The sequence below is a fragment of the Schistocerca gregaria genome, chromosome 1, assembly GCF_023897955.1.
Source record: "Schistocerca gregaria isolate iqSchGreg1 chromosome 1, iqSchGreg1.2, whole genome shotgun sequence".
NCBI lineage: Eukaryota > Metazoa > Arthropoda > Insecta > Orthoptera > Acrididae > Schistocerca > Schistocerca gregaria.
Window position 1 is genome coordinate 728,266,915 of NC_064920.1, and position 25,655 is coordinate 728,292,569.

Sequence of the window (25,655 nt, forward strand, 5' to 3'; positions counted from 1 at the left end):
GACCTTGGAGTCCTTCACAGCAGCATGTCAAAACAAAATCTTCTTGGTTTTCAACTGTCTCAATTCAAATAAAATACCCAAGCTTTCAATGACTATCTCCAGCATTGTCATCAGGAGTAAAAACCACTGATTGCTGGGGCTGGTACAGTTTTCCACTCATATAAGCATGATTGTAGGCTTTGGCACCAACCAGAGAGGGCCAAAACAACATTTACACAGAAGGCAAGTTGAGCAAATCTTAGCAGCTCTGACCTGCCATGAGACTGAGTGATGTCAAATGGCACGAGGGGCTGGCACCATGTTTCAAACTCCCACTCAAGCCTCCCTACAAACACCAGGCATCTGTCTTTGCTTTCTCTCAGTATCCAGTGCCCATCCCCAAGCCCTACTAAGTGTGTACTTGTCTCTGTTAAAATTGTTGCTGTTTATTCTAAATTCAGCTGCCACCTTTGTAATGGAATCCCAGTGTCTTGATGCATGAGCCAAGGCTTACCTTATCAAACTGTATTTTGTGCCTGTTTTCCAGGCAATTTTCAGCTATGCCCAACTTGTCAAGCTCCCTTTGTCTAATATGTTGCTTGTGCATGGTACAACACACGTCAAGCATGCTAGTTAATTTTACTAAAGAGGTGAGGAAGGGTAGGAAGTTACCATTCTTAGATGTTTTAGTTGAGTGAAAGGCAGGAGGCTGGCTTGGTCATTCAGTGTACATCAAGCCAATGAAGAATGCCTAATAGTTTTCACTATCTGGTTCACAAGAAAGCAATCCTGAACACATTACTACACAGAGCAAAGATTATTTGTAATGACAACCACTTACAGTATGAACATCAGCATTGGAGATATGTTCAGAGAGAATGGTTATGACAAGGAAGACTTTTTGCAGCTGAGTTAGCTCCTCTTGTAAACATAATCTATCATAGGTCCCCTGAACAAAAAATGGTGCCCAGTTCTTGGAAAAAAGTGCAGATCACGCCTGTCTACAAAAAGGATAGTAGAAGTGATCTGTAAAACTACTGTCCAGTACCCTCGACATTGATTTGTTATAGAACCATGTAACATATTCTGAGGTCAAACATAATGACATATCTTGAACAGAATGACATCCTCCATGATAACCAGCATGGATTCTGAGAACATAAGTCTTGTGAAACCCAAATCACACCTTTCTCACAAGACATACTGAAAGCTTTACATCAAGGAAGTCAGAAAGATGCAACATTTCTTGATGTCCAAAAAGCATTTGAATCAGTACTGCACCTACACTTATTGCCTAAAGTACGATCATCCATGGTATCAAGCGAAATTTGTGGCTGGATTGAGGGCTTAATGGTAGGGAGGATGCAGCATGCTATCTTGGATGGAGAGTCATCATCAGATGTAGAAATAATTTCAGATATGCCCCAAGGAAGTATATTGGGACCCTTGATGTTCATGTTGTGTATTAATAACCTTTCAGACAATATTAATAATAACCTCAGACTTTTTACCAGTAATGAAGTTATCTGTTATGAAGTACTGTCTGAAAGAAGCTGAATATATATTCAGTCAGATCTAGATAAGATTTAACAGTGCTGCAAAGACTGGCAACTTACTTTAAATGTTCAAAAATGTAAAATGGTGCACTTCAAAAAACGAAAAAATGTAATATCCTATGACTCTAATATCAATGAGTCACCACTGGAGTCGACCAATTCATAGAAATAACTGGGTGTACCACTTGCAAGGATCTGAAGTGGAATCATCGCATAGACACAGTCATGGGTAAAGCGGGGATAGACTTCAGTTTATTGGTAGAATACTGTGGAAGTGCAGTCTACAAAGGAGTTGACTTATAGATCACTCATATGATTGGTTCTAGAATATTGCCCAAGTGTGTGGGACACATACCAGATAGAGCTAATTGGGGATATTGAACATATACAGAGAAGGGCAGCATGAATGGTCACAGGTTTGTTTGATCCATGGGAGAGTGACACAGACATACTGAAAGAACTGAACTGGCAGAGTCTTGAAGCCGGACGTAAACTATCCTGAGAAAATCTGTTAACAAAGCTTCAAGAACCAGCTTTAAATGATGATTCTAGGAATATACTACAACCCCCTATGTATTACTTATACAGGAATCATGAAAGTAAGATTGGAATAATTACAGCACACACAGAGGTATTCAAACAATCATTCTTCCCATGCTCCATATGTGAATGGAAAGGGAAGAAACCCTAATAACTGGTACAGTGTGACTAAAAGTCCACCTTGACAGAGCCCCACGTGCCTAAGTAAATCATATAATTGAGGTGCAGCAAATTCCCTAGAGGTTGCCCACTAAAAACTGTTCCACCTCAACATCCATGCATCTCATAGGTCCACAATATACCTTGGGAGATTTTTAAGATCCTTGTGATCCTGGTGGTCAAGTCAAGATTCCCATTCCCTGTGACACATAGCATTCCTCTGCCATGCTGTACAGTAGTCACTGAAGCATTTCCAGAGCTTATGGTACAAAGATCTGGTTGCATGTACCAGTCCCCAGCTCAAGAATACTGGAGTCACCAAGCCGGTGCTCTGAAAACAAATGCTGGGCCCGAGGACATATAAAAACTACCTGTGTGCCTGAAACTGAAGAGACAAATTTATTTAAATCCACCAATCTCAGTCCATTGATTAATTCATGAGAAAAATAGATGCAACAATTCTCCTGTTCACCTTTTCACTAACACTTTCTGTGTATTGGTTTATGATAGACATATAGGGTATAGCCACCTATTTCCCAACTTTCAAAACATGTGCAGATTACACCCACAGGAAATAATCTGCAAGTGATGTTACCTCTACTTTTGTCAGCTGACAGTTCTTCTCTCAGAAGATATGTAGGTGACATAGGGAATGCAAGTCCTTCAGGATTTTTAGTAAAGAGAGCCACCAGTTTTGTAATATAATAGATGTTCCCACATTAACATTCCAATCGTTTTCATGACTCTTTTGTTCCTTAAGCATTCTTTTTTATTTTAGAAGTTTACTTTAGAATGCAGTCAAACTGCACAGTGAATTATTTCAGTTAGGATTCATATTAAAGTGAAAGGGTTTTAACACTTACAAAGTCAATACATAAAATCATATTGTCTTTGTTGTAGAAGATTTTGCTTGATAAATTCTTCCTTGTTTGTGAGAAGCTGCTTCTTAAAAAATTAATTGAACTAGTTTGATATCATTACCTTCTCTTCCTGTTTTTAGATAATCGTCCTATCTCTACATTTAACATTCATGATAATCTATTGTGCACATTCTAATTTTTGTCCACCCCTACAGTTTCCTTCTCTGTTTCTTCATGTAGCATCATTGAGATGTTGATGGAAGCTATGGCAGATGCCCCTTAACTTTTCTCATAAAATGTCATAAATCAGCTGACAACATTAATGTACAGTTCTTGTCGTACCTGCCATTTCAAATTAAAGTTGAAACTATTGTACAACTTTCAGATACTGTTAGCACTGTCATTATCATTGTTGTTGTTGTTGTTGTGACCTTCAGTTCAGAGACTGGTTTGATGCAGCTATCCATGCTATTATATCCTGTGCAAGCCTCTTCATCTCTGAGTAAGTACTGCACTCTACATCTTTCTGAATCTGCTTAATGTATTCATCTCTCAGCCTCCCTCTATGATTCCCCCTCCACACACACGCACACACACACACACACACACACACACACACACACACACACACTTCACTCCAGTACTAAATTGGTGACCCCTTGATGATACTAACTGATACCTTCCTCTTCTACTCAATTCTATTCAGTACATCTACATGACTACTCTGCAATTCACATTTAAGTGCTTGGCAGAGGGTTCATCGAACCACAATCATACTATCTCTCTACTATTCCACTCCCGAACAGCGAGCGGGAAAAACGAACACCTAAACCTTTCTGTTCGAGCTCTGATTTCTCTTATTTTATTTTGATGATCATTCCTACCTATGTAGGTTGGGCTCAACAAAATATTTTCGCATTCGGAAGAGAAAGTTGGTGACTGAAATTTCGTAAAAAGCTCTCGCCGCGACGAAAAACGACTATGCTGTAATGACTTCCATCCCAACTCGTGTATCATATCTGCCACACTCTCTCCCCTATAACGCGATAATACAAAACGAGCTGCCCTTCTTTGCACCCTCTCGATGTCCTCCGTCAATCCCACCTGGTAAGGATCCCACACCGCGCAGCAATATTCTAACAGAGGACGAACGAGTGTAGTGTAAGCTGTCTCTTTAGTGGACTTGTTGCATATTCTAAGTGTCCTGCCAATGAAACGCAACCTTTGGCTCGCCTTCCCGACAATATTATCTATGTGGTCCTTCCAACTGAAGTTGTTCGTAATTTTAACGTCCAGGTACTTAGTTGAATTGACAGCCTTGAGAATTGTACTATTTATCGAGTAATCGAATTCCAACGGATTTCTTTTGGAACTCATGTGGATCATCTCACACTTTTCGTTATTTAGCGTCAACTGCCACCTGACACACCATACAGAAATCTTTTCTAAATCGCTTTGCAGCTGATACTGGTCTTCGGATGACCTTACTAGACGGTAAATTACAGCATCATCTGCGAACAACCTAAGAGAACTGCTCAGATTGTCACCCAGGTCATTTATATAGATCAGGAACATTAGAGGTCCCAGGACGCTTCCCTGGGGAACACCTGATATCACTTCAGTTTTACTCGATGATTTGCCGTCTATTACTACGAACTGCGACCTTCCTGACAGGAAATCACGAATCCAGTCGCACAACTGAGACGATACCCCATAGCTCCGCAGCTTGATTAGAAGTCGCTTGTGAGGAACGGTGTCAAAAGCTTTCCGGAAATCTAGAAATACGGAATCAACTTGAGATCCCCTGTCGATAGCGGCCATTACTTCGTGCGAATAAAGAGCTAGCTGCGTTGCACAAGAGCGATGTTTTCTGAAGCCATGCTGATTACGTGTCAATAGATCGTTCCCTTCGAGGTGATTCATAATGTTTGAATACAGTATATGCTCCAAAACCCTACTGCAAACCGACGTCAATGATATAGGTTTGTAGTTAAATGGATTACTCCTACTACCCTTCTTGAACACTGGTGCGACCTGCGCAATTTTCCAATCTGTAGGTACAGATCTATCGGTGAGCGAGCGGTTGTATATGAGTGCTAAGTAGGGAGCTATAGTATCAGCGTAATCTGAAAGGAACCTAATCGGTATACAATCTGGACCTGAAGACTTGCCCGTATCAAGCGATTTGAGTTGCTTCGCAACCCCTAAGGTATCTACTTCTAAGAAACTCATGCTAGCAGATGTTCATGTTTCAAATTCTGGAATATTCCATTCGTCTTCCCTGGTGAAGGAATTTCGGAAAACTGCGTTCAATAACTCCGCTTTAGCGGCACAGTCGTCGATAACAGTACCATCGGCACTGCGCAGCGAAGGTATTGACTGCGTCTTGCCGCTTGTGTACTTTACATATGACCAGAATTTCTTCGGATTTTCTACCAAATTTCGAGACAATGTTTCATTGTGGAACCTATTAAAGGCATCTCGCATCGAAGTACGTGCCAAATTTCGCGCGTCTGTAAATTTTAGCCCATCTTCAGGATTTCGCGTTCTTCTGAACTTCGCATGCTTTTTCCGTTGCCTCTGCAACAGCGTTCGGACCTTTTTTGTGTACCACGGGGGATCCCTTCCATCTCTTACCAATTTATGAGGTATGAATATCTCAATTGCTGTTGCTACTATATCTTTGAATTTGAGCCACATCTCGTCTACATTCGCATAGTCAGTTCGGAAGGAACGGAAATTGTCTTTTAGGAAGGCTTCTAGTGGCGCTTTATCCGCTTTTTTAAATAAAATTATTTTGCGTTTGTTTCTGATGGATTTGGAAGAAATGGTATTGAGCCTAGCTACAATGACCCTGTGATCACTAATCCCTGTATCAGTCATGATGCTCTCTATCAGCTCTGGATTGTTTGTGGCCAAGAGGTCAAGTGTGTTTTCGCAACCATTTACAATTCGCGTGGGTTCGTGGACTAACTGCTCTAAATAATTTTCGGAGAATGCATTTAGGACAATCTCGGAAGACGTTTTCTGCCTACCACCGGTTTTGAACAAGTATTTTTGCCAACATACCGAGGGTAGGTTGAAGTCCCCACCAACTATAACCGTATGAGTGGGGTATTTATTTGTTACGAGACTCAAACTTTCTCTGAACTGTTCCGCAACTGTATCATCGGAGTCTGGGGGTCGGTAGAAGGAGCCAATTATTAACTTAATTCGGTTGTTAAGTATAACCTCCACCCACACCAATTCGCACGGAGTATCTACTTCGACTTCACTACAAGATAAACCACTACTGACAGACACCAACACTCCACCACCAATTCTGCCTAATCTATCTTTCCTGAACACCGTCTGAGACTTAGTAAAAATTTCTGCAGAACTTATTTCAGGCTTTAGCCAGCTTTCTGTACCTATAACGATATCAGCTTCTGTGCTTTCTATTAGCGCTTGAAGCTCAGGGACTTTTCCAGCGCAACTACAACAGTTTACAACTATAATTCCGACTGTTCCTTGATCCAAGCACGTCCTGTAATTGCCAAGCACCCTTTGACATTGCAGCCCATCCCGCACTTTCCCGAGGCCTTCTAACCTAAAAAACCGCCCAGTCCATGCCACACAGCCTCCGCTACCCGTGTAGCCGCCAGCTGAGTGTAGTGAACTCCTGACCTATTCAGCGGAACCCGAAACCACACCACCCTATGGCGCAAGTCAAGGAATCTGCAGCCAATACGGTCGCAAAACCGTCTGAGCCTCTGATTCAGACCCTCCACCCGGCTCTGCACCAAAGGTCCGCAGTCGGTTCTGTCAACGATGCTACAGATGGTGAGCTCTGCCTTCATCTCGTAAGCAAGACCGGCAGCCTTCACTTCCTCATTAGTTACATGATCTAACCATCTAATCTTCAGCATTCTTCTGTAGCACCACATTTCGAAAGCTTCTATTCTCTTCTTGTCTAAACTAGTTATCGTGCTTGTTTCACATCCATACATGGCTACACTCCATACAAAGATTTTCAGAAAAAGGCTTCCTGATACTTAAAATCTATACTCGATGTTAACAAATTTCTCTTCTTCAAAAACACTTTCCTTGCCATAGTCAGTCTACATTTTATATCCTCCCTACTTTGACAGTCATCAGTTATTTCCTTCCCAAGTAGCAAACTCATTTACTTCTTTAAGTGTATCACTTCCTAATCTTATTCCCTCAGCATCACCTGATTTAATTCAACTACATATCATTATTCTCATTTTGCTTTTGTTGATGTTGATCTTATTCCATTTAAGACACTGTCCTTTCTGTTCAGCTGCGCTTCCAGGTCCTTTGCTGTCTCTGGCAGAATTACAATGTCATTGGCAAACCTCAAAGATTTTATTTCTTATCCAGGGATTTTAATTCCTACTCCATTGTCAAAAGCTTCCTCTGTGCCTAGAAATGCTAGAAATGTAGGTTTGCCTTCCCTGAATCTATCTTCTAAGATAAGTCGTAGGGTCAGTATTGCCTCGCACGTTCCATCATTTTTACGAAATCCAAACTGATCTTCCCCAAGGTTGGCTTCTTTCAGTTTTTCCATTCATCTGTAAAGATTTCATGTTAGTATTTTGCAACTGTGATTTATTAAACTGATAGTTCAGTAATTTTCACAACTGTCAACACCTGCTTTCGTTGGGATTGGAATTGTGTTCTTCTTTGGGGATTGGAATTATACTCTTCTTGAAGTGTGGGGATATTTTGCCTGTCTCATACATCTTGCTCACCAGATGGAAGAGTTTTCTGGTAGCTGGCTTTCCCAAGGCTATCAATAGTTCTAATGGAATGTTGTCTACTCCCAGGCCCCTTGTTTCGACTTTGGTCTTTCAGTGATCTGTCAAATTCTTCATGCAGTATCATATATCCCATTTCATCTTCATCTACATCCTCTTGCATTTCCATAATATTGCCCTCAAGTACATCGTCCTTGTATAGACCCTCTGTATACTCCTTCCACCTTTATGATGATGATGATGATGATGATGATGATGATGACATTTGGTTTGTGGAGCGGTCAACTGCGTGGTCATTGACGTCCGTAAAAAGTTCCAATTTGTTCACAGTCCAATTTGTACACAGTCCAATCTAGCCACTGTCACAAATGATGATTATGAAGTGATGAGGACTACACAAACATCCCTAGGCAGAGAAAACCTCCAACCCAGCTGGGAATCGATCCCAGGACCCTGTGATCCAGAGGCTCCATCTTGATGCTTTCCCTTCTTTGCTTAGGACTGATTTTTCATCTGAGCTCTTGATATTCATACAGGTGCTCCTCTTTTCTTCAAATGTCTCTTTAATTTCCCTGCAGACAGTATCTATCTTACCCCTAATGAAATGTGATCTACATCCTTACATTTGTCCTCTAGCCATACCAGCTTTGCCATTTTGCACTTCCTGCCAATCTCATTTCTGAACATTTGTATTCCTTTTTACGTGCTTCATTTTGCGCATTTTTATATTTTCTCCTTTCTTCAATTAAATTCAATATATCCTCTGTTGCTCATGGATTTCTACTATCCCTTATCTTTTTACCTACTTGATCCTCTGCTGCCTTTACTATTTCATTATTTCATCTCTCAAAGCTATCAATTCTTCTTCTACCGTATCTCTTTTCCCCTGTTCTTGTCAATTGTGCCCTAATGCTCCCTCTGAAACTCTCTACAGCCTCTGGTTCTTTCAGTTTATCCAAGTCCCATCTCCTTAAATTCTTACCTTTTTGCAGTTTCTTCAGTTTTTGCCTACAGTTCGTAACTAATAAATTTTGGTCAGAGTCCACATCTGTCCCTGGAAATGTCTTGCAGTTTACAACCTGGGTCCTAAATCTCTGTGTTACCATTATGCAATCTATCTGAAACCTTCCAGTGTTTCCAGGCCTCTTCCATGTATACAATATTTTCTCATGATTATTAAATGAAGTGTTAGCTATGATTAAGTTATGCTCTGTGAAAAATTCTACCAGGCGACTTCCTCTTTCATTCCTTACCCCCAGTCCATATTCACCTATTACTTTTCCTTCTCTTCCTTTTCCTACTATCAAATTCCAGTCCCCCATGACAATTATATTTTTGTCTACCTTAACTATCTGAATAATTTTTTTTATTGCATCATACATTTCTTCAATATCTTCATCATCTGCGCAGCTAGTTGGCGTATAAACTTGTACTACTGTGGTAGGCATGGGCTTCATGTCTATCTTGGCTACAATAATGTGTTCACTATGCTGTTCATAGTAGCTTATCTGCAATCCTATTTTTCATATTCATTATTAAACCTACTCCTTCATTAACCTTACTTGATTTGGTATTTATAACCCTGTATTAACATGATCAGAAATCTTTTTCTTCGTTCCACAGAACTTCACTAATTCTCACTATATCCAACTTTAACCTATCCATTTCCTTTTTTAAATTTTCTGGCCTACCTGACCGACTAAGGGATCTGACATTCCAAGCTCTGATCCATAGAACGCCGGTTTCGTTTCTGCTGATAACAACATCCTTCTGAGTAGTCCCTGGCCAGAGATCATCATTTAACCGTACAGAAAAGCTCATGTCCTTAGGAAAAATAACGGTTGTAGTTTCCCCTTTCTTTCATCCATTCGCAGTACAAGGCCGTTTTGGCTGAAGTTACAAGGCCAGATCAGTCAGTCATCCAGACTCAACTACTGGAAAGGCTGTTGCTCCTCTTCAGAAATTACAAGTTTGTCTGGTCTCTCAAAAGATACCCCTCTGTTGGGGTTGCACCTACAGTAAGGCTATCTGTTTTGCTGAGGTCCGCAAGCCTCCCCACCAACAGCAAGGTCCATGGTTCATGTAACTGCTAGTATGTGCATTGTAGGCCTTCCAGTATTCACACAGATAATGTGTGTGAATGAGAACAAAAATTATGGATACTACAAGAAACTAGTTGTCGACTCATACAGTGGCCATCACCAAACTATGGATTACCATTAAGTTGATCAGCTGGTTATTGAATTTGCTGCACACCAAAATGCTGTTAACTTAGGATTCGAACTGCTGCTTCAACACCCATGTTATTTTAACATTCTCCAAGCACCATCTCTGAACTGTTTAGCTGTCCCTCTAGCACACACACTGTACACACAACACCCTTTACCTCAACGTCCATGGACCTGTGACTTCAGCTCTCTACTAACCATTTCTCTGCTCTCACCTTTTCCTCCCCTATCATTTTCGAACCCATTCCACTTTCTTAACATTATACTCCTCCCCCCTCTCTCCCCCTCCTCTCCCTCCACACTACTATAGAGAGGCACATATTTCCCTCTCTCCTGCTTCATAGTACTTCCATAAAGCCTCCTAGCACCCCATCTTGTTGCCTAAATATGTCTCCAATATTTTGAAGGTGTCCTATCCCCTATATGTTCCTCCTTGACAATTCCTGTATTTGGTGACTCAACAGTTTATGCATTCTGTTAATTAAGATTTTTTTTAACATTGTATATGGGCATTGAGCTGGATGTCAGAGTATCATGTTCTCTCCCATTGCTGTTACTCTGGCGTCAAGCGCATTCACTGTCATTGGGAACTTCATGTGTTCATCGATGATCTCATTCTGAGCAAAAGTGAGTTTAGTTATTGCGAAACAAAGTTCTTTTTTTTCCCACTATGAACTGTAATGTCCGTCTTTTATCTGTTGCTTGTTTTTCATCATGCTGCTGTTGTCTACTGATGTGTGTATGTTTGTCATTGGTCATTGAAGTAGTTTGCATGTCTAATGTCAGTTTAAGTTCTTCAAGTTGCTCCCCCCGTTTGTGGTGTGTGTGTGTGTGTGTGTGTGTGTGTGTGTGTGTGTGTGTGTGTGTGTGTGTGTGTGTGTGTAATCTCGATCATAGTTCTTCTTCTTGTTTACTGTTAGATTACAGGGTCACAACTTTAGCCTATACTTGACTTATTTAGAGATAAAAAAATCTTGAGGTTGAACTAACTCTTTATTTTACAAACTGAGAAAAATGAAGTAAAGTGTAAAGAAATGGAGCTCTCTCTGCCAATAAAACAAAGAATAAGCATATTATGGTTTGACATTTGTCATAGAATAATCACCAATGTCCAGTGTACATTTCTATTACATCACTGGTGGTGCTTACAACCTAAGTAAAAGGGTTTTTGCTTGTCTTGTACATCTACAATCGCTATGTTCTTATGGAATTATCTTGAGACAGATCAGGGATAAAAGTTTCTGTTAGCTACACGGCAAAAATCAGTGTTTTATTTTTAAACAGTGCAACAAGTAATGTGGTAATGTAAACAGGCCTATGTTGTTATAGCTGTTACTAACTACTTTCAGCACAAAAACCTAAACATACTGAACTGAGCTTCTCAATTAACTTTATGTCTGTATTGACTGCATTTTGAATTGTTTTCCAACTGGTCCTCATGAATTTTACTTTCAGTGTCTCGGTTAGTATTTGAGAAGGCTGTGCATGACCATTTTATATTAAATCATTTTTTGTTAAATTCTACCACGAATGTGAAAGATTCAGAGGGGAATTATGTATTCTGGTGCAGAGATACCAACAAGCTCCAGTTTAACACAAAAAATAAAATATGACTCTCCACCAATATAAAAGAAAATTAAAAACGTGCCTCTGTAGCCACCCTTTTCAACAAATGAAATACATTCAAGCATAAAAGTTACTATCATCTACATGGCAAATAGCTATGTTCATTGATAACCACCATGACAATAGTAATGATCTACAAACAGGGTTGTTTTCTTTGAAAAAATATTAATGTGATCAAATAAGCATTCCGTTACAGATAAAAGATGAACAGCAGTTATTCACTGTAGCTGAGGAAGCCTCAAATTCTTTCAAGGAAGCTGCTTTCTTCCTAGTTTGCTAAGTTACATTTATCTGGCCTAAGCACAGATAATGTTAAGTAGCATTATTGATAGCTATTAATAGAATGTACATAATATGTTTCTACACGTAACTTGTCTTTTGTTAGCATACCCCTTAAATCTTTCCCAAATCCATAAAAGTTCTTCTTGATAGAATCTACAGATTATGATGAATGTAAGGTCATTTCTTTTTATTATGAGATTACCATAAGAATATAACAAAGTCAGTTTCATCATATTTCACCAGAAATTTGGCTTAATAAGGTGATGGTGATGCAAGTAAAACAGGGTGGAGCAGAGGAAACACATGTTTCTTGAACCACAAGTATGTGGCAAAGTGTTGACCTTGAATGAATGTTGGCAGACTGCCCTTACAATATAGTTTTAGTCACTATGGAGAGTTGGAGTGTAGAGCATCGTGTGTTCGTTGTTGAGCAGTGCTTTAGAAATGAATGATTCTGTAGTCACAGTGTCTAATCCGTCAAAATTTTAGAGTTGGATGTCGAGGTGCAGTGCCTGATCGAAATACTGTACTCCTATGGGTTGCAGCATTTAGAAGTACTGGATCTGTAATGAAAAAGAAACCACCTAGTCTTCCCTGTTCAGTTCATACTCTGGAAAATGTAGGCCGAGTGAGAACGGCAGTTCTTGCTAGTGCGAAACGATCAGCTAGACGTCAGGCTGTAGTGCTGGGTATGTCACGTCGTTCGCTTTACCGCATCTTATATGATGATCTTAAGTTTCACCCATACAAGATAATGATCGTCCAGCAGGCTAGTGAAGGAGATTTTGTGCAGTGCAGAGAGTTTTGTCACGTAATGCACAAAGTTTTTACGGATGATGCAGGTGCTACAGTCTCCATGAGTGATGAAGCACATTTTCATGTAGATGGTTACATCAGTGTTCAAAATTGTCAGTATTGGGCATCAGAGAACCCACATGAATTACACCAAAGACTTCTCCACAGTTTAAAAGTAACAGTGTAGTGCTGCATTTCAAAGATGGGAATTGTTGGACCCTATTTTTTGAAGAGGAAGGAACTGCAGTTACTGTGACATCAGAACACTACGTTAAAATGTTAAACTACTTTCTTCATCCAGAACTTGAAAGGCATCAAGTGAACATGAGAGAAATATGGTTACAGCAGGATGGTGCCACAGCTCACACGGTGAGAGCATCCATGGAAGTGGCTCGATGAATGTTCCCAGGACATGTTATTTCAAGATATGGTGATGTTTACTGGCCCCCTTGCTCACCTGATTTGTCAATATGTGACTTCTTTTTGTGGGGATATTTAAAATCAAAAGTCTACATGAACAAGCCTCGCACAATCGATGACGTGAAGAATAATTCCATTCGTCAGGAAATTGAAGCAGTGCTGAATGAAATGTTGAAGAGAGCCATGTGTAACTTTTGGGAGGGGATCCATTTGTATCCAGCAAGAAGGACGTCATCTCCAAGACATTATCTTTCAAACATAATTGTTGTTGTGGTGTTCAGTCCAGAGACTGGTTTGATGCAGCTCTCCACACTACTCTATCCTGTGCAAGCTCATTCATTTCCCAGTATCTACTGCAACCTACATTCTTCGAATCTGCTTACTGTTTTTATCTCTTGGTCTCCCTCTACGATTTTTACCCTCCACACTGCCCTCCAATACTAAATTGGTGATCCCTCGATGCCTCAGAACGTGTCCTACCAACTGATCCCTTCTTTTAGTCAAGTTGTGCCACAAATTTCTCTTCTCCCCAATTCTATTCAGTACCTCCTCATTAGTTATGTGATCGACCCATCTAATCTTCAGCATTCTTCTGTACTACCACATTTTGAAAGCTTCTATTCTCTTCTTGTCCAAACTATTTGTCGTCCATGTTTCCTTGCTTGCATGGCTACACTCCATACAAATACTTTCAGACTTCCTGACATTTAAATCTATACCCGATGTTAACAAATTTCTCTTCTTCAGAAACACTTGCCTTGCCATTGCCAGTCTACATTTCATATCCTCTCTACTTCGACCATCATCAGTTATTTTGCTCCCCAAATAGCAAAACTCCTTTACTACTTTAAGTGTTTCATTTCCTAATCCAATTCCCTCAGCATCACCCGACTTAATTCAACTAAATTCCATTATCCTCATTTTGCTTTTGTTGATGTTCATCTTATATCCTCCTTTCAAGACACCATCCATTCCGTTCAACTGCTTTTCCAGGTCCTTTGCTGTCTCTGGCAGCATTAGAATGTCACTGGCAAACCTCAAATTTTTAATTTCTTCTCCATGGATTTTAATTCCTACTCCAAATTTTTCTTTTGTTTCCCTTACTGCTTTCTCAATATACAGATTGAATAACATTGGTGTAATAGGCTACAACCCTGTCTCACTCCCTTCCCAGCCACTGCTTCCCTTTCATGCCCCTCAACTCTTAGAACTGCCTTCTGGTTTCTGTACAAATTGCAAATAGCCTTTTGGTCCCTGTGTTTTACCCCTGCCACCTACAGAATTTGAAAGAGAGTATTCCAGTCAACATTGTCAAAAGCTTTCTCTAAGTCTAGAAACGTAGATTTGTCTTTCCTTAATCTATCTTCTAAGAGAAGTCGTATGGTCAGCATTGTCTCACATATTCTAACATTTCCACGAAGTCCAAATTGATCTTCCCCATTGTCAGCTTCTATCAGTTTTTCCATTTGTCTGTAAAGAATTCATGTTAGTATTTTGCAGCTGTGACTTATTAAACTGGTAGTTCAGTAATTTTCACATCTGTCAACACCTGCTTTCTTTGGGATTAGAATTATTATACTCTTCTTGAAGTCTATGGGTATTTCACCTGTCTCATACATCTTGCTCACCAGATGGTAGACTTTTGTCAGGACTGGCTCTCCCAAGGCTATCAGTAGTCCTAATGGAATGTTGTCTACTCCTGGGGCCTTATTTCAACTTAGGTCTTTCAGTGCTCTGTCAAACTCTTCACGCAGTATCTTATGTCCCATTGCCTTGTCATCTACATCATTTCCCATTTCCATAATATTGTCCTCAAGTACATCACCCTTGTATATACCCTCTATATACTCCTTCCACCTTTCAGCTTTTGCTTCTTTACTTAGAACTGGGTTTCCATCTGAGCTGTTGATATTCATACATGTGGTTCTCTTTTCTCCAAATGTCTCTTTAATTTTCCTGTAGGCAGTATCTATCTTACCCCTAGTGAGGTATGCCTCTACATCCTTACATTTGTCCTCTAGCCATCTCTGTGTTTTCTAACCTACCTGCCCAATTAAGGGATCTGACATTCCACACTCCGATCCGAAGAACACCAGTTTTCTTTCTCCTCCGCATAACAACGTCCTGCTGAGTAGTCCCCGCCCAAAGATCCAAATGGGGGACTATTTTACCTCCATAATATTTTACCCAAGCAGACGCCATTATCATTTAACCATACAGTAAAGCTGTGTGCCCTCGGTAAAAATTACGGCTATAGTTTCCCCTTGCTTTCAGCCATTTGCAGTACCAGCACAGCAAGGCCATTTTGGTTAGTGTTACAAGGCCAGATCAGTCAATCATCCAGACTGTTGCCACTGCAACTACTGAAGAGGCTGCTGCCCCTGTTCAGGAACCACACGTTTGTCTGTCCTCTCAACAGATACCCCTCCATTGTGGTTGTACATACGGTACAGCTGTCTGTATCGCTCAGGCATGCAAGCCTCCCCACCGTCGGCAATGTCCAAGGTTCATGGGGGGGGGGGGGGGGGACATATTTAAAGTTTGTATATTTCAAAACTGCATTAAAAATCTATCACTTACACGCTTGTTTTTATTATTTTATCAAACCGTGTCCCAGTCATTTAATAGTGAAAAACTTGAGTTTCCTTTGCTCCACCCTGTATATAGTTTTTCATGCCCCTTCTCAGTTTTGTTGCAAATAAAATGAATTGCTTATTTTACAGGAATGAATTGCCATACGATATTGCACTGATGAAACTGAGCACTCCTTTCACACTGAATAGCTATGTAGCTGCTATTTCACTTCCAACTAGCTCTGCTTTCAAAGCACAAGGTTAGTAACATCTTTCTTTTTAACTTTTCTTCTATATGAACCAGAACTAAATGTACTATGACAAAGCACAAAGGTATAGTAAAGAAATCAGATCAGTTTCATTTAAAAGTAGTATGTATAGTTAGATATAAACAGTCTAACTTATTATGTACAGTACTTTTCCACTGAAAAGATCCTTTTTTTACTCTTAAACTTTTATGTGTCATTTTCTTTAAGAATTAAGCACAACACAAAGATAAAGCTATTACTTATGTTGTTATATTATGATCAACAGCTGAATAGGAAGGGAAGATTAGTGCCCCTAAGGCTGAACTGGATAGTGCTTGGGAGGAACTGATGAGGTTAAGGGGGGACAAGGGTGAAGACTGGTGGGAAGTGACAGCAAGGAAAAGGGGCCACAGAAAGAGAACAGTATATTGGCAGAAACAATTCACTTGCCTTGCTACCTCAGTTAGCTAAGGAAGAGGCTCAGGTAAATGTAAGTGTAGTCAGCACTGAATGCACTTTCACCAGTAAACCAACTGTTTCAAAAAAAAGTAGAAAGTAGGAGGAAAGTTCTGTTGTTAGGCAGTTGCCATGGAAGAGGTGTGTGCCAGATTTTGCAAAAAAAATTAAGTGACAGGTACCAGGTCACAAGTTTTTTCAAGCCCAATGATTGTCTTAGCCAAGTGATAGAGCATGTAGGATAATTGTGCAAGGGTTTTACAAAGCAGGATTGTGTTGTGGTAGTGGGTGGAGTGGGAAGCAATATGTACAGAGATCAGGGCTACAATATTGAGTGTGGTCTGATAAAAATAGCATCTGCAATGAACTGTACAAATGTTGGCTTGGTTCGTGCTTTCATGTTGCGTGATTGACCCCTATTGATTAGTTCTGTCAGGAGGGTGAGTATGAAGCTAGATCAGCTACTTTGGGTGGTTACTTTTTCAGGCGTAGGTTTTGTTCCTGTTGATGGTATTGGTAGGTGAGACTTCACAAGACATGACCTGCATCTCAGTAGGTGGGGGTGGGGGTACTGAAACTCATGGGAGTACCTCTTTTTTAGGCTAAGATCAGTGTCCAGTGATTCAACATTGAATGAAATTAAGCTTAATGAGAAGCTCAGACAGGAACATATTAGAGATGTTAAAACATCACAAGATTCTCATGAAAGTACACTGAAAAATAGTGTTAGTATGTCACAAGATTCTCATAAAAGCACAGTGAAAAATAATGTTAGTATATTGCATGAGAATATCAAGGTATTAAAAAGCAGAATAGATGAGCTTCTTGTTTGTTTATAAGATTTAGAAACAGAGTGTGGAATAGGTGTACTGTGCCTGTGTGGACATCGTACAGTCACAGATATGGAAAAGGTAAATGTAGGCAGATATAACCTTTCAGCACATGTAAGTAGAGACACTATGGAGAGAGGACGAGTTGCCATATATGTTAAAATCTGTCTCATAGTGTGAAAAATTTAGAAAGTAAAAATGTTGTGTGGAGCAACCTATGGAAGCATGTATAGGTGAGCTTAAACTAAGTAATGGTACTTTTATAATTATACCAATGAGTAGGTCCCCATTGGGAAATTTTAGCTGTTTTTGTAAAACTTGAATTCCTTGTTATGCTACAGTATCTGTCAGCCAGAGAGAAGCAAATTATTGTTTTGGGGATTTCAGTGTAGATTTTCTGAAAGAGTCTGATAAAAAGCTTGACCTTTGCAGTGTTTCTTGGTTCTTTCAATTTGATGTCAGTTATTGATTTTCCTACTCGTATAGTACAGGAAATCAGCACACTGATAGATAATGTTTTTATAGACCAAGCTAAATTTAATCAAATATAAAGTTTTTCTGTAAAGAATGGTTTGTCTGATCATGATTCACAGCTACTGTAGTTACAGTGTATGACATAGTTCCATACAGTAATGCAAAATAGTCCTGCAAAAGAGTGCAGTCAGTTAACAATTTAACAATCGAAAATTTTAGGGAAAACCTGCAACAGTTAGACGGGATGAGGTGTACAAGGGCCTGATGCTAATTTAAAATTTAATCTACATCATGATACCTTTGTGAGTATATTTGAAAACAGTTTCCCTAAGAAAACAGTGAAATACATTTGTAAGAAACCGTCTAAAATGCCATGGCTTACTAAAGGGATAAAAATATCTTGTAAACAGAAAAGGGAAATGATCTTATAACTAGAAGGAGTAATGATCCAGAAACAGTGAAACATTATAAAAACAACTGTACTGTATTAAGAAAAGTTATTAAAAAGTCCAAAAGTATGTGTATTAGTCTGAGATAAGCACATCTGATAATAAAATTTAAACAAAGTTGAATATTGTTAAAAGAGAAACAGAACAACGAAGGAAGACTGTATTTCAGTCAAACTCAATGAAAAGTTTGTTAACAAAAAGTCAGAAGTAGAAAACGTTTTTAATAATCTTTTTTAAGTGCTGTAGAGAAAATAGGATCCAGCTGGTCAGTAGAAAATGCAAGGCATTATATGGAAGAGGCAATACCTATTCAATTTGATAAAATTTAAATTCAACCCACCTATCCTACTGAAATTAGGAAAATAATAAACTCACTCAAAACTAAAGAAACACATGGAATTGATGGCAATTCCAGCAGAGTTCTAAAAGCTTGTTCGCAGCAGATAAGTAAGATTCTCATCCACATACGTAGCAGCTCACTGAAACAGGGTGTTTTTCCAGATAGACTGAAATACACTATGTTAAACCATTGCACAAAAAGGGGATAGGTCTGATACTAACAACTACAGCCAGTCTCACTTCTTACAGCTTTATCCAAAATTTTTGAAAACGTAATGTATTCAAGAGTAGCATCACATGTTTGTTAAAACTGAAGTACTACGAAACGTTAATTTGGTTTTCAGAAAGGCTTTTCAACAGAAAATGCTATATATGCTTTCACTGATCAAATATTAAATGCTTTGAATAACTGAAAATCACCATTGTGAAATTTTGTTATCTCAACGACTTTTGACTGTGTGAATCATAAAATTCTTCTAGATAACCTCAATTATTATGGTATGAGTGTGATAGTGAACAAATGGTTTAATTCATATTTAACTGGGAGAATGCAGAAGGTTGAAATTAACAGTACAGATAGTCTGCAAAAATCAGCAGAGTCCTCTAACTGGATGGTGTCCCACATGGTTCAGTCACAGGTCTCTTATTGTTCTTAATACACACATCAAAAAAAGTTTTGCATCACCCTGGTTCCCAGAACTTCTGAAGATAAACGTTGACTGTGGATATTATATCACTGACACAGTTCCTTTGACTGTTCAGAGATGTCACTAAACCCACCCAAAGATGAAAACAACCATGCATGAGCAGTAACTTTGACGGAGGGGTCCCGACAGCTGATAAGTTCCAGTCATTCCACCAGGAAGGTGGTACACCGCTCGTGTTGTCTGTAGTTCAACCATGCCTAGACTGTCAATACCGCGGTTCGATCTTGTCTGCATTGTTACTTTGTGCCAGGAAGGGCTCTCAACTAGGGAAGTGTCCAGGCAACTCAGAGTGAACCAAAGCGATGTTGTTCGGACATGGAGGAGATACAGAGAGGAACTGTCGATGACATGCCTTGCTCAGTCTGCCCAAGGACTACTACTGCAGTGGATGACCACTTCCAATGGATTATGGCTCGGTGGAACCCTGACAACAATGCCACCATGTTGAATAATGCTTTTTGTGCAGCAACAGGATGTCGTGTTATGACTCAAACTGTGCGCAATAGGCTGCATGATGCCCAACTTCACTCCCAACGTACATGGCGAGGTCCATCTTTGCAACCACGGCACCATGTAGTGTGGTACAGATGGGCCCAACAACATGCCAAATAGACCGCTCATTACTGGCATCACGTTCCCATCACCAATAAGTGTCGTGTACGCCTTCAACCAGACAAACGTCAGAGACATGTTTGGAGGCAACCCGGTCAGGCTGAATGCCTTAAGACACACTGTCCAGCAAGTGCAGCAAAGTGGAGTTCCCCTGCTGTTTTGGGGTGGTATTATGTGGGGCTGACGTACACCATGGTCATGGAAGGCACCGTAATGGCTGTGCGATACGTGAATGCCATCCTCCGACTGATAGTGCAACCATATCAGCAGCATATTGGTGAGGCACTGGTCTTCATGGATGACAATTTGCACCCCCATCATGCACATCTTGTGAATGACTTCCTTCAGGATAGCGACATTGCTTGATTGGAATGGTCGCATATTCTCTAGACATGAACCCTATCAAACATGCCTGGGATAGGCTGTTTATTGACGACACCAACCACTGTGAGGGATCTATGCCAAATCGTCATTGAGGAGTGGGACAATCTGGAGCAACAGAGCCTTGATGAACTTGTGGATAATATGCCACGATGAATACAGGCATGTATCAATGCAAGAAAACGTGCTACTGAGTATTAGAGGTACTGGTGTTTACAGCAATCTGGACCACTACCTCTGAAGATCTCACTGTAGGATGGTACAACAATCAATGTGTGGTTTTCATGAGCAATAAAAAGGACGGAAATGATGTTTATGTTGATCTCTATGTCAGTTACTGTTCAGGTTCCAGAACTCTCGCAACTGAGGTGATGCAAAACTTGTTTTGATGTGTGTATACAGTAATGACTTGCCACTCTGTATTGATGAAGATGCAAAGTTAGTTCTTTTTGCTGATGATACAAGTATAATAATCACACCCAACAAACAAGAATCAGCCAGGGAAATCGTAAATAATGTCTTTCTGCAAATGGACATGTACTATATTTTGAGACAACACAGTATATACAATTCTGTACAGAATTAAAAGTCTGTTGCTAAGGTAGAAAATTCAAAATTTCTTTTTGTGTTCATTGATGAGAAATTTAATTGGAGGAAACACACTGATAATAAGTTTGGTGATAAACATATCAGTAATTAGCCTACTATGCCTAGTTTCATTCACTGCTTTCATATGGCATCAAATTTTGGGGTAATTCATCATTAAGAGAAAAGGTATCCATAGCACAAAACCACGTAATCTGAATAATAGCTGGAGCCCACCCACGATCACCTTGAAGACATTTATTTAAGGAACTCTGCATATTCACTGATAGCCAGCTAAAATTTGAAAAGAAATTGACATAATTTCAGCATGACAGCTCCTTCTACTCAATAGGTGACTTTTTGGATATGAAGTTGTAACTGTAAAAATAAATAAATAAAATAATTATATTGTGTAAATTAAACTTATGTTAAACCAACATATTCTGCATCATTACGAAATGGCATATTCATGATCGATGAATGAGTAGTAATGTAAGGTAACAAAGTCTTCTAAAATGTGTAAGAACTAAATTTTAAGTTACATGATGGTGTGGCAGTGAAAACTGCTTTAACAGTATTGCAGCATGGTACTCTTTTTCTTATTTCAAAGACACTCAAAACCCACGTTCCAGAGAATAATTCTGTTAATTACCAAGACTCCAATTTTATTGCTGGAACTCTTTACATAATTCAGAATTTTAAGCTAACCAAAACAAACTGTTAAGGAACATAACACTGACATTTTTTCAGATACACAAAGTGTATTATTACCTTTATTAGCTTGTCTTGCAATAACTGCTACAACTGCTCATCTGATACCCTTTATTATTTGTGGCCATCTTGATCCTGGAATAGTATAGTCAGTAATTTTCTTTCCACACAACACACAATTTACATTGGAAGCTGTTGTTTCTATCTGTATTTTCCTTCCTTTATGAACCTGTGAATACTATTGCAGTGCTACACAGGAATACACTTGTGTTGAAATTATTAATACTACAAAGTGTGATAGGCAGGACCTCCAGTATTGGATGTGCCAATAATGTATGTCACACACCCAGTTAGATACATGAATGAAGAGAAGGCTCAGCATCTCTGTGCTATATAGTGAGTAGCAACTATCCTTTTTATAATATTGTTGCAGTCAGTCCTGGATTTTCCCTTGTTTAGCTGAAGCGAATGGCATAGATACATTTATGGATATGGGATTAGCTTTAGGTAGGTTTTTTGTTGACCATTATATAATGTTTAATTCATCGCCATGTTCTATATCACTGGCCCTATCAATAAATGGGCATATCACTGTGATCATGAGATAGTATGACTAGAACTTGGACAATTGAATAGATAAAGACAATGAGTACCCATACAGAAACTGTCATCTCCCCCCCCCCCCCCTCTCCACCCCCCCACCCCACCCCCCAGAGAATGCTGAGAAATTGAAAGAAATTGTAAAAATCTTGATAACTTTAACAGCTAAATACATATGTAAGGTATTTAGCAAGTAAATGATCTAAATTTTTCATTTGCAACACAAATACTATCCACTGCTGCTGACAAGGGCAAATACTACACATATAGCCATGTATTTTGTCACTGTTGACACACAGCAAGTTGTAGATCTAAATGGGAAATGCACACAAGCTATCACACTGTACAAAGGTATCAAATGAGAGTGTAGCATATCATCTACACTTTTGAACACATTCGGATGACATGATTCGCAACTCAATTTCCAATGAAGGCATACATGTAGACACATACATTGTTTTAAACTGTCTTTTATAGGCAGACAGTCTTACAGCTAACAGCAGAAAAGGAACTCTATAATGTGGAAAAGCTTGTAACAAACATTATTTGATAATATTAGAAGAAAAGGACCTTGTTGTTGTTGTGGTCTTCAGTCCTGAGACTGGTTTGATGCAGCTCTCCATGCTACTCTATCCTGTGCAAGCTACTTCATCTCCCAGTACCTACTGCAGCCTAAATCCTTCTGAATCTGCTTAGTGTATTCATCTCTTGGTCTCCCTGTGCGATTTTTACCCTCCACGCTGCCCTCCATACTAAATTGGTGATCCCTTGATGCCTCAGAACATGTCCTACCAACCATTCCCTTCTTCTAGTCAAGTTGTGCCACAAACTCCTCTTCTCCCCAATTCTATTCAATACCTCCTCATTAGTTATGTGATCTACCCATCTAATCTTCAGCATTCTTCTGTAGCACCACACTTCGAAAACTTCTATTCTCTTCTTGTCTAAACTATTTATCGTCCATGTTTCACTTCCATACATGGCTACACTCCATGCAAATACTTTCAGAAACGACTTCCTGACACTTGAATCAATACTCGATGTTAACAAATTTCAGTCTACATTTCATATCCTCTCTTCTTCGACCATCATCAGTTATTTTGCTCCCCAAATAGAAAAACTCCTTTACTACTTTAAGTGTTTCATTTCCTAATCTAATTCCCTCAGCATCACCCAACTTAATTCAACTACATTCCATTATTCTCATTTTGCTTTTGTTGATGTTCATCTTATATCCTCCTTTCAAGACACTTTCCATTCCGTTCAACTGCTCTTCCAAGTCCTTTGCTGTCTCTGACTGAATTACAATGTCATCGGTGAACCTCAAAGTTTTTATTTCTTCTCCATGGATTTTAATACGTACTCCAAACTTTTCTTTTGTTTTCTTTACTGCTTGCTCAATATACAGATTGAATAGCATTGGGGAGAGGCTACAACCCTGTCTCACTCCCTTCCTAACCACAGCTTCCCTTTCATGTCCCTCGACTCTTATAACTGCAATCTGGTTTCTGTACAAATTGTAAATAGCCTTTCGCTCCCTGTATTTTACCCCTGCCACCTTCAGAATTTGAAAGAGAGTATTCCATTCAACATTGTCAAAAGCTTTCTCCAAGTCTACAAATGCTAGAAACGTAGGTTTGCCCATCCTTATTCTAGCTTCTAAGATAAGTTGTAGGGTTAGTATTGCCTTATTAAACTGATAGTTCGGTAATTTTCACATCTGTCAACACTTGGAAGGTGTTGTGAATACTCAAATAATATAATAAGTTAATAATTTGGATTATTTAGGTTGTGACATTATCTATGACTATGATAAAGATTTAGATAAAATGCTGTTGATTCCAGGAATATATGTGGAACAACAAGTAGACATTTAAAACAACAACATCCAGCAACAAATAAGGGTGAAATTTTACAAAACAATTGCAGTTTTCATCAGTAGGATGTGAAAGAATGTAACATTGGACAAATTCAGAGATAGCGGATATCACCAAAGAGTTTGCATTTACAGCCATAGAAAGAAAATTGAAGATAAAAGAAAAAATTAAAGTGAATTTATAACAACAATCAAAATTAGAGACCACTATTCAAAATCAGCAGTTGCATAGCAAGAGGAGGAAGGATTATAGACAGATTAAGAAAATGGTTGATGCTGCAAACGGTGTATACTTATCATCTTAGATGAAAAGGACATGGATCATCAGCAATATAAACTGCGTCATTGAGATTAAGAGAAAACGGGCAGGGGGCTCAAGCAACAATTGCATGTAGTGAAGCTGAAGGAAAGAACTATCCAGAAAATGTTGTTTGCACATCTAAAGGAATCAAGGCATGTATTATTTAAAAATTTACAACAGTGAAATGTGTCTGCTGTATGCAACGGTTATATCAGAATTTTTTATGCAAAAAATCAGAATTATTCACTGAAAATAAATTTCATCATTTGTTATACAACAAGAAAGATTAATTTATACTTTGTACTCACAGTTAAAATTTTTTTGTCCAGTTTTTGCAGTATGTGACAAGGAAAATGCACAACATACTAGAAGTTAAGAACATTCTGTACATGAAAATTGGTTCAGTGAAAAGACAACTACATGACACCACTCAGTGGAAGGTTTCATGATCTGATCATTTCAGCAGCAAGTTGTTTATCATTAGAATTGCTGAGTAAATGTAGTTGTTTATTCACAGTAAAAATCAATTTTAATAATAAAGCTATGATATTGCTACCTCTCACTAGCTGTAGTTTAATAGCAGTATACTTTACATTTTATGGGTCTACAGTATCATAATCAGATCACTGATAGAAGTACTTATTGTGATAATACTTGTCTGGTGTGTTATATTATTTAAAAAAATGATAAAAGAAGAAGCACGAACACTGAAAAATACAAAGATGAACTTGTGTGTGCAGCATCAACGATCAACTCTGAACATGCAAGAAAATCGGACATCTTCCACTGCTATTGTGCCAACAAAGGAGTAATGTGTCTAAATGTGAAACAGTTTACCAATATAAGTGTGCAAACATAAGTCCAAAATGAAAGACTTGGTATTTTTTGAATTGCTGTAAAGATGAAATGCAGATAAATGTAAATAGCAAAGACACTAAAGACGATATTATAGTGTTTATATTAGGTGAAATTCATGGGTTAAAGCTAAAAAATGATGAACTTTAACAACAAAAACAACAGTGTGAATCTCCATTGTACAGTGATGTGGTAATAGAAAATTTGACTAGTAAAAATACAGGCAACAGGATCAACAAACATTGTCGAAAACGACAGAAAAACTGTGAGAAGTGGTGTTGAGTGTACGAAAAGTGAAAACATATATACCATTTTTGATGTGCAAAAGTTGATCTCTTATTAAAGGGACAGGAGATAATCTTAAAAAACTGGAACTGTGATGAATTTAGGTCGAAAACTATTAGGCCTAAAGTATGTAACATACCCAATTATAATGGGCCTGAAGATAATAAT

General features: G+C 38.9%; 1 protein-coding gene across 2 annotated transcripts in view; it reads left to right on the plus strand.

Moving 5' to 3' along the window:
• LOC126266870 (trypsin-1-like) overlaps positions 1-25,655 on the plus strand; it is a 173,300-nt gene that overhangs the window by 118,312 nt on the left and 29,333 nt on the right. For both annotated transcript variants that reach the window (XM_049971504.1, XM_049971515.1), the window contains exon 6: positions 15,929-16,038. In XM_049971504.1, the coding sequence (XP_049827461.1) occupies positions 15,929-16,038 (110 nt within the window). The remainder of the gene's footprint in view (positions 1-15,928; positions 16,039-25,655) is intronic.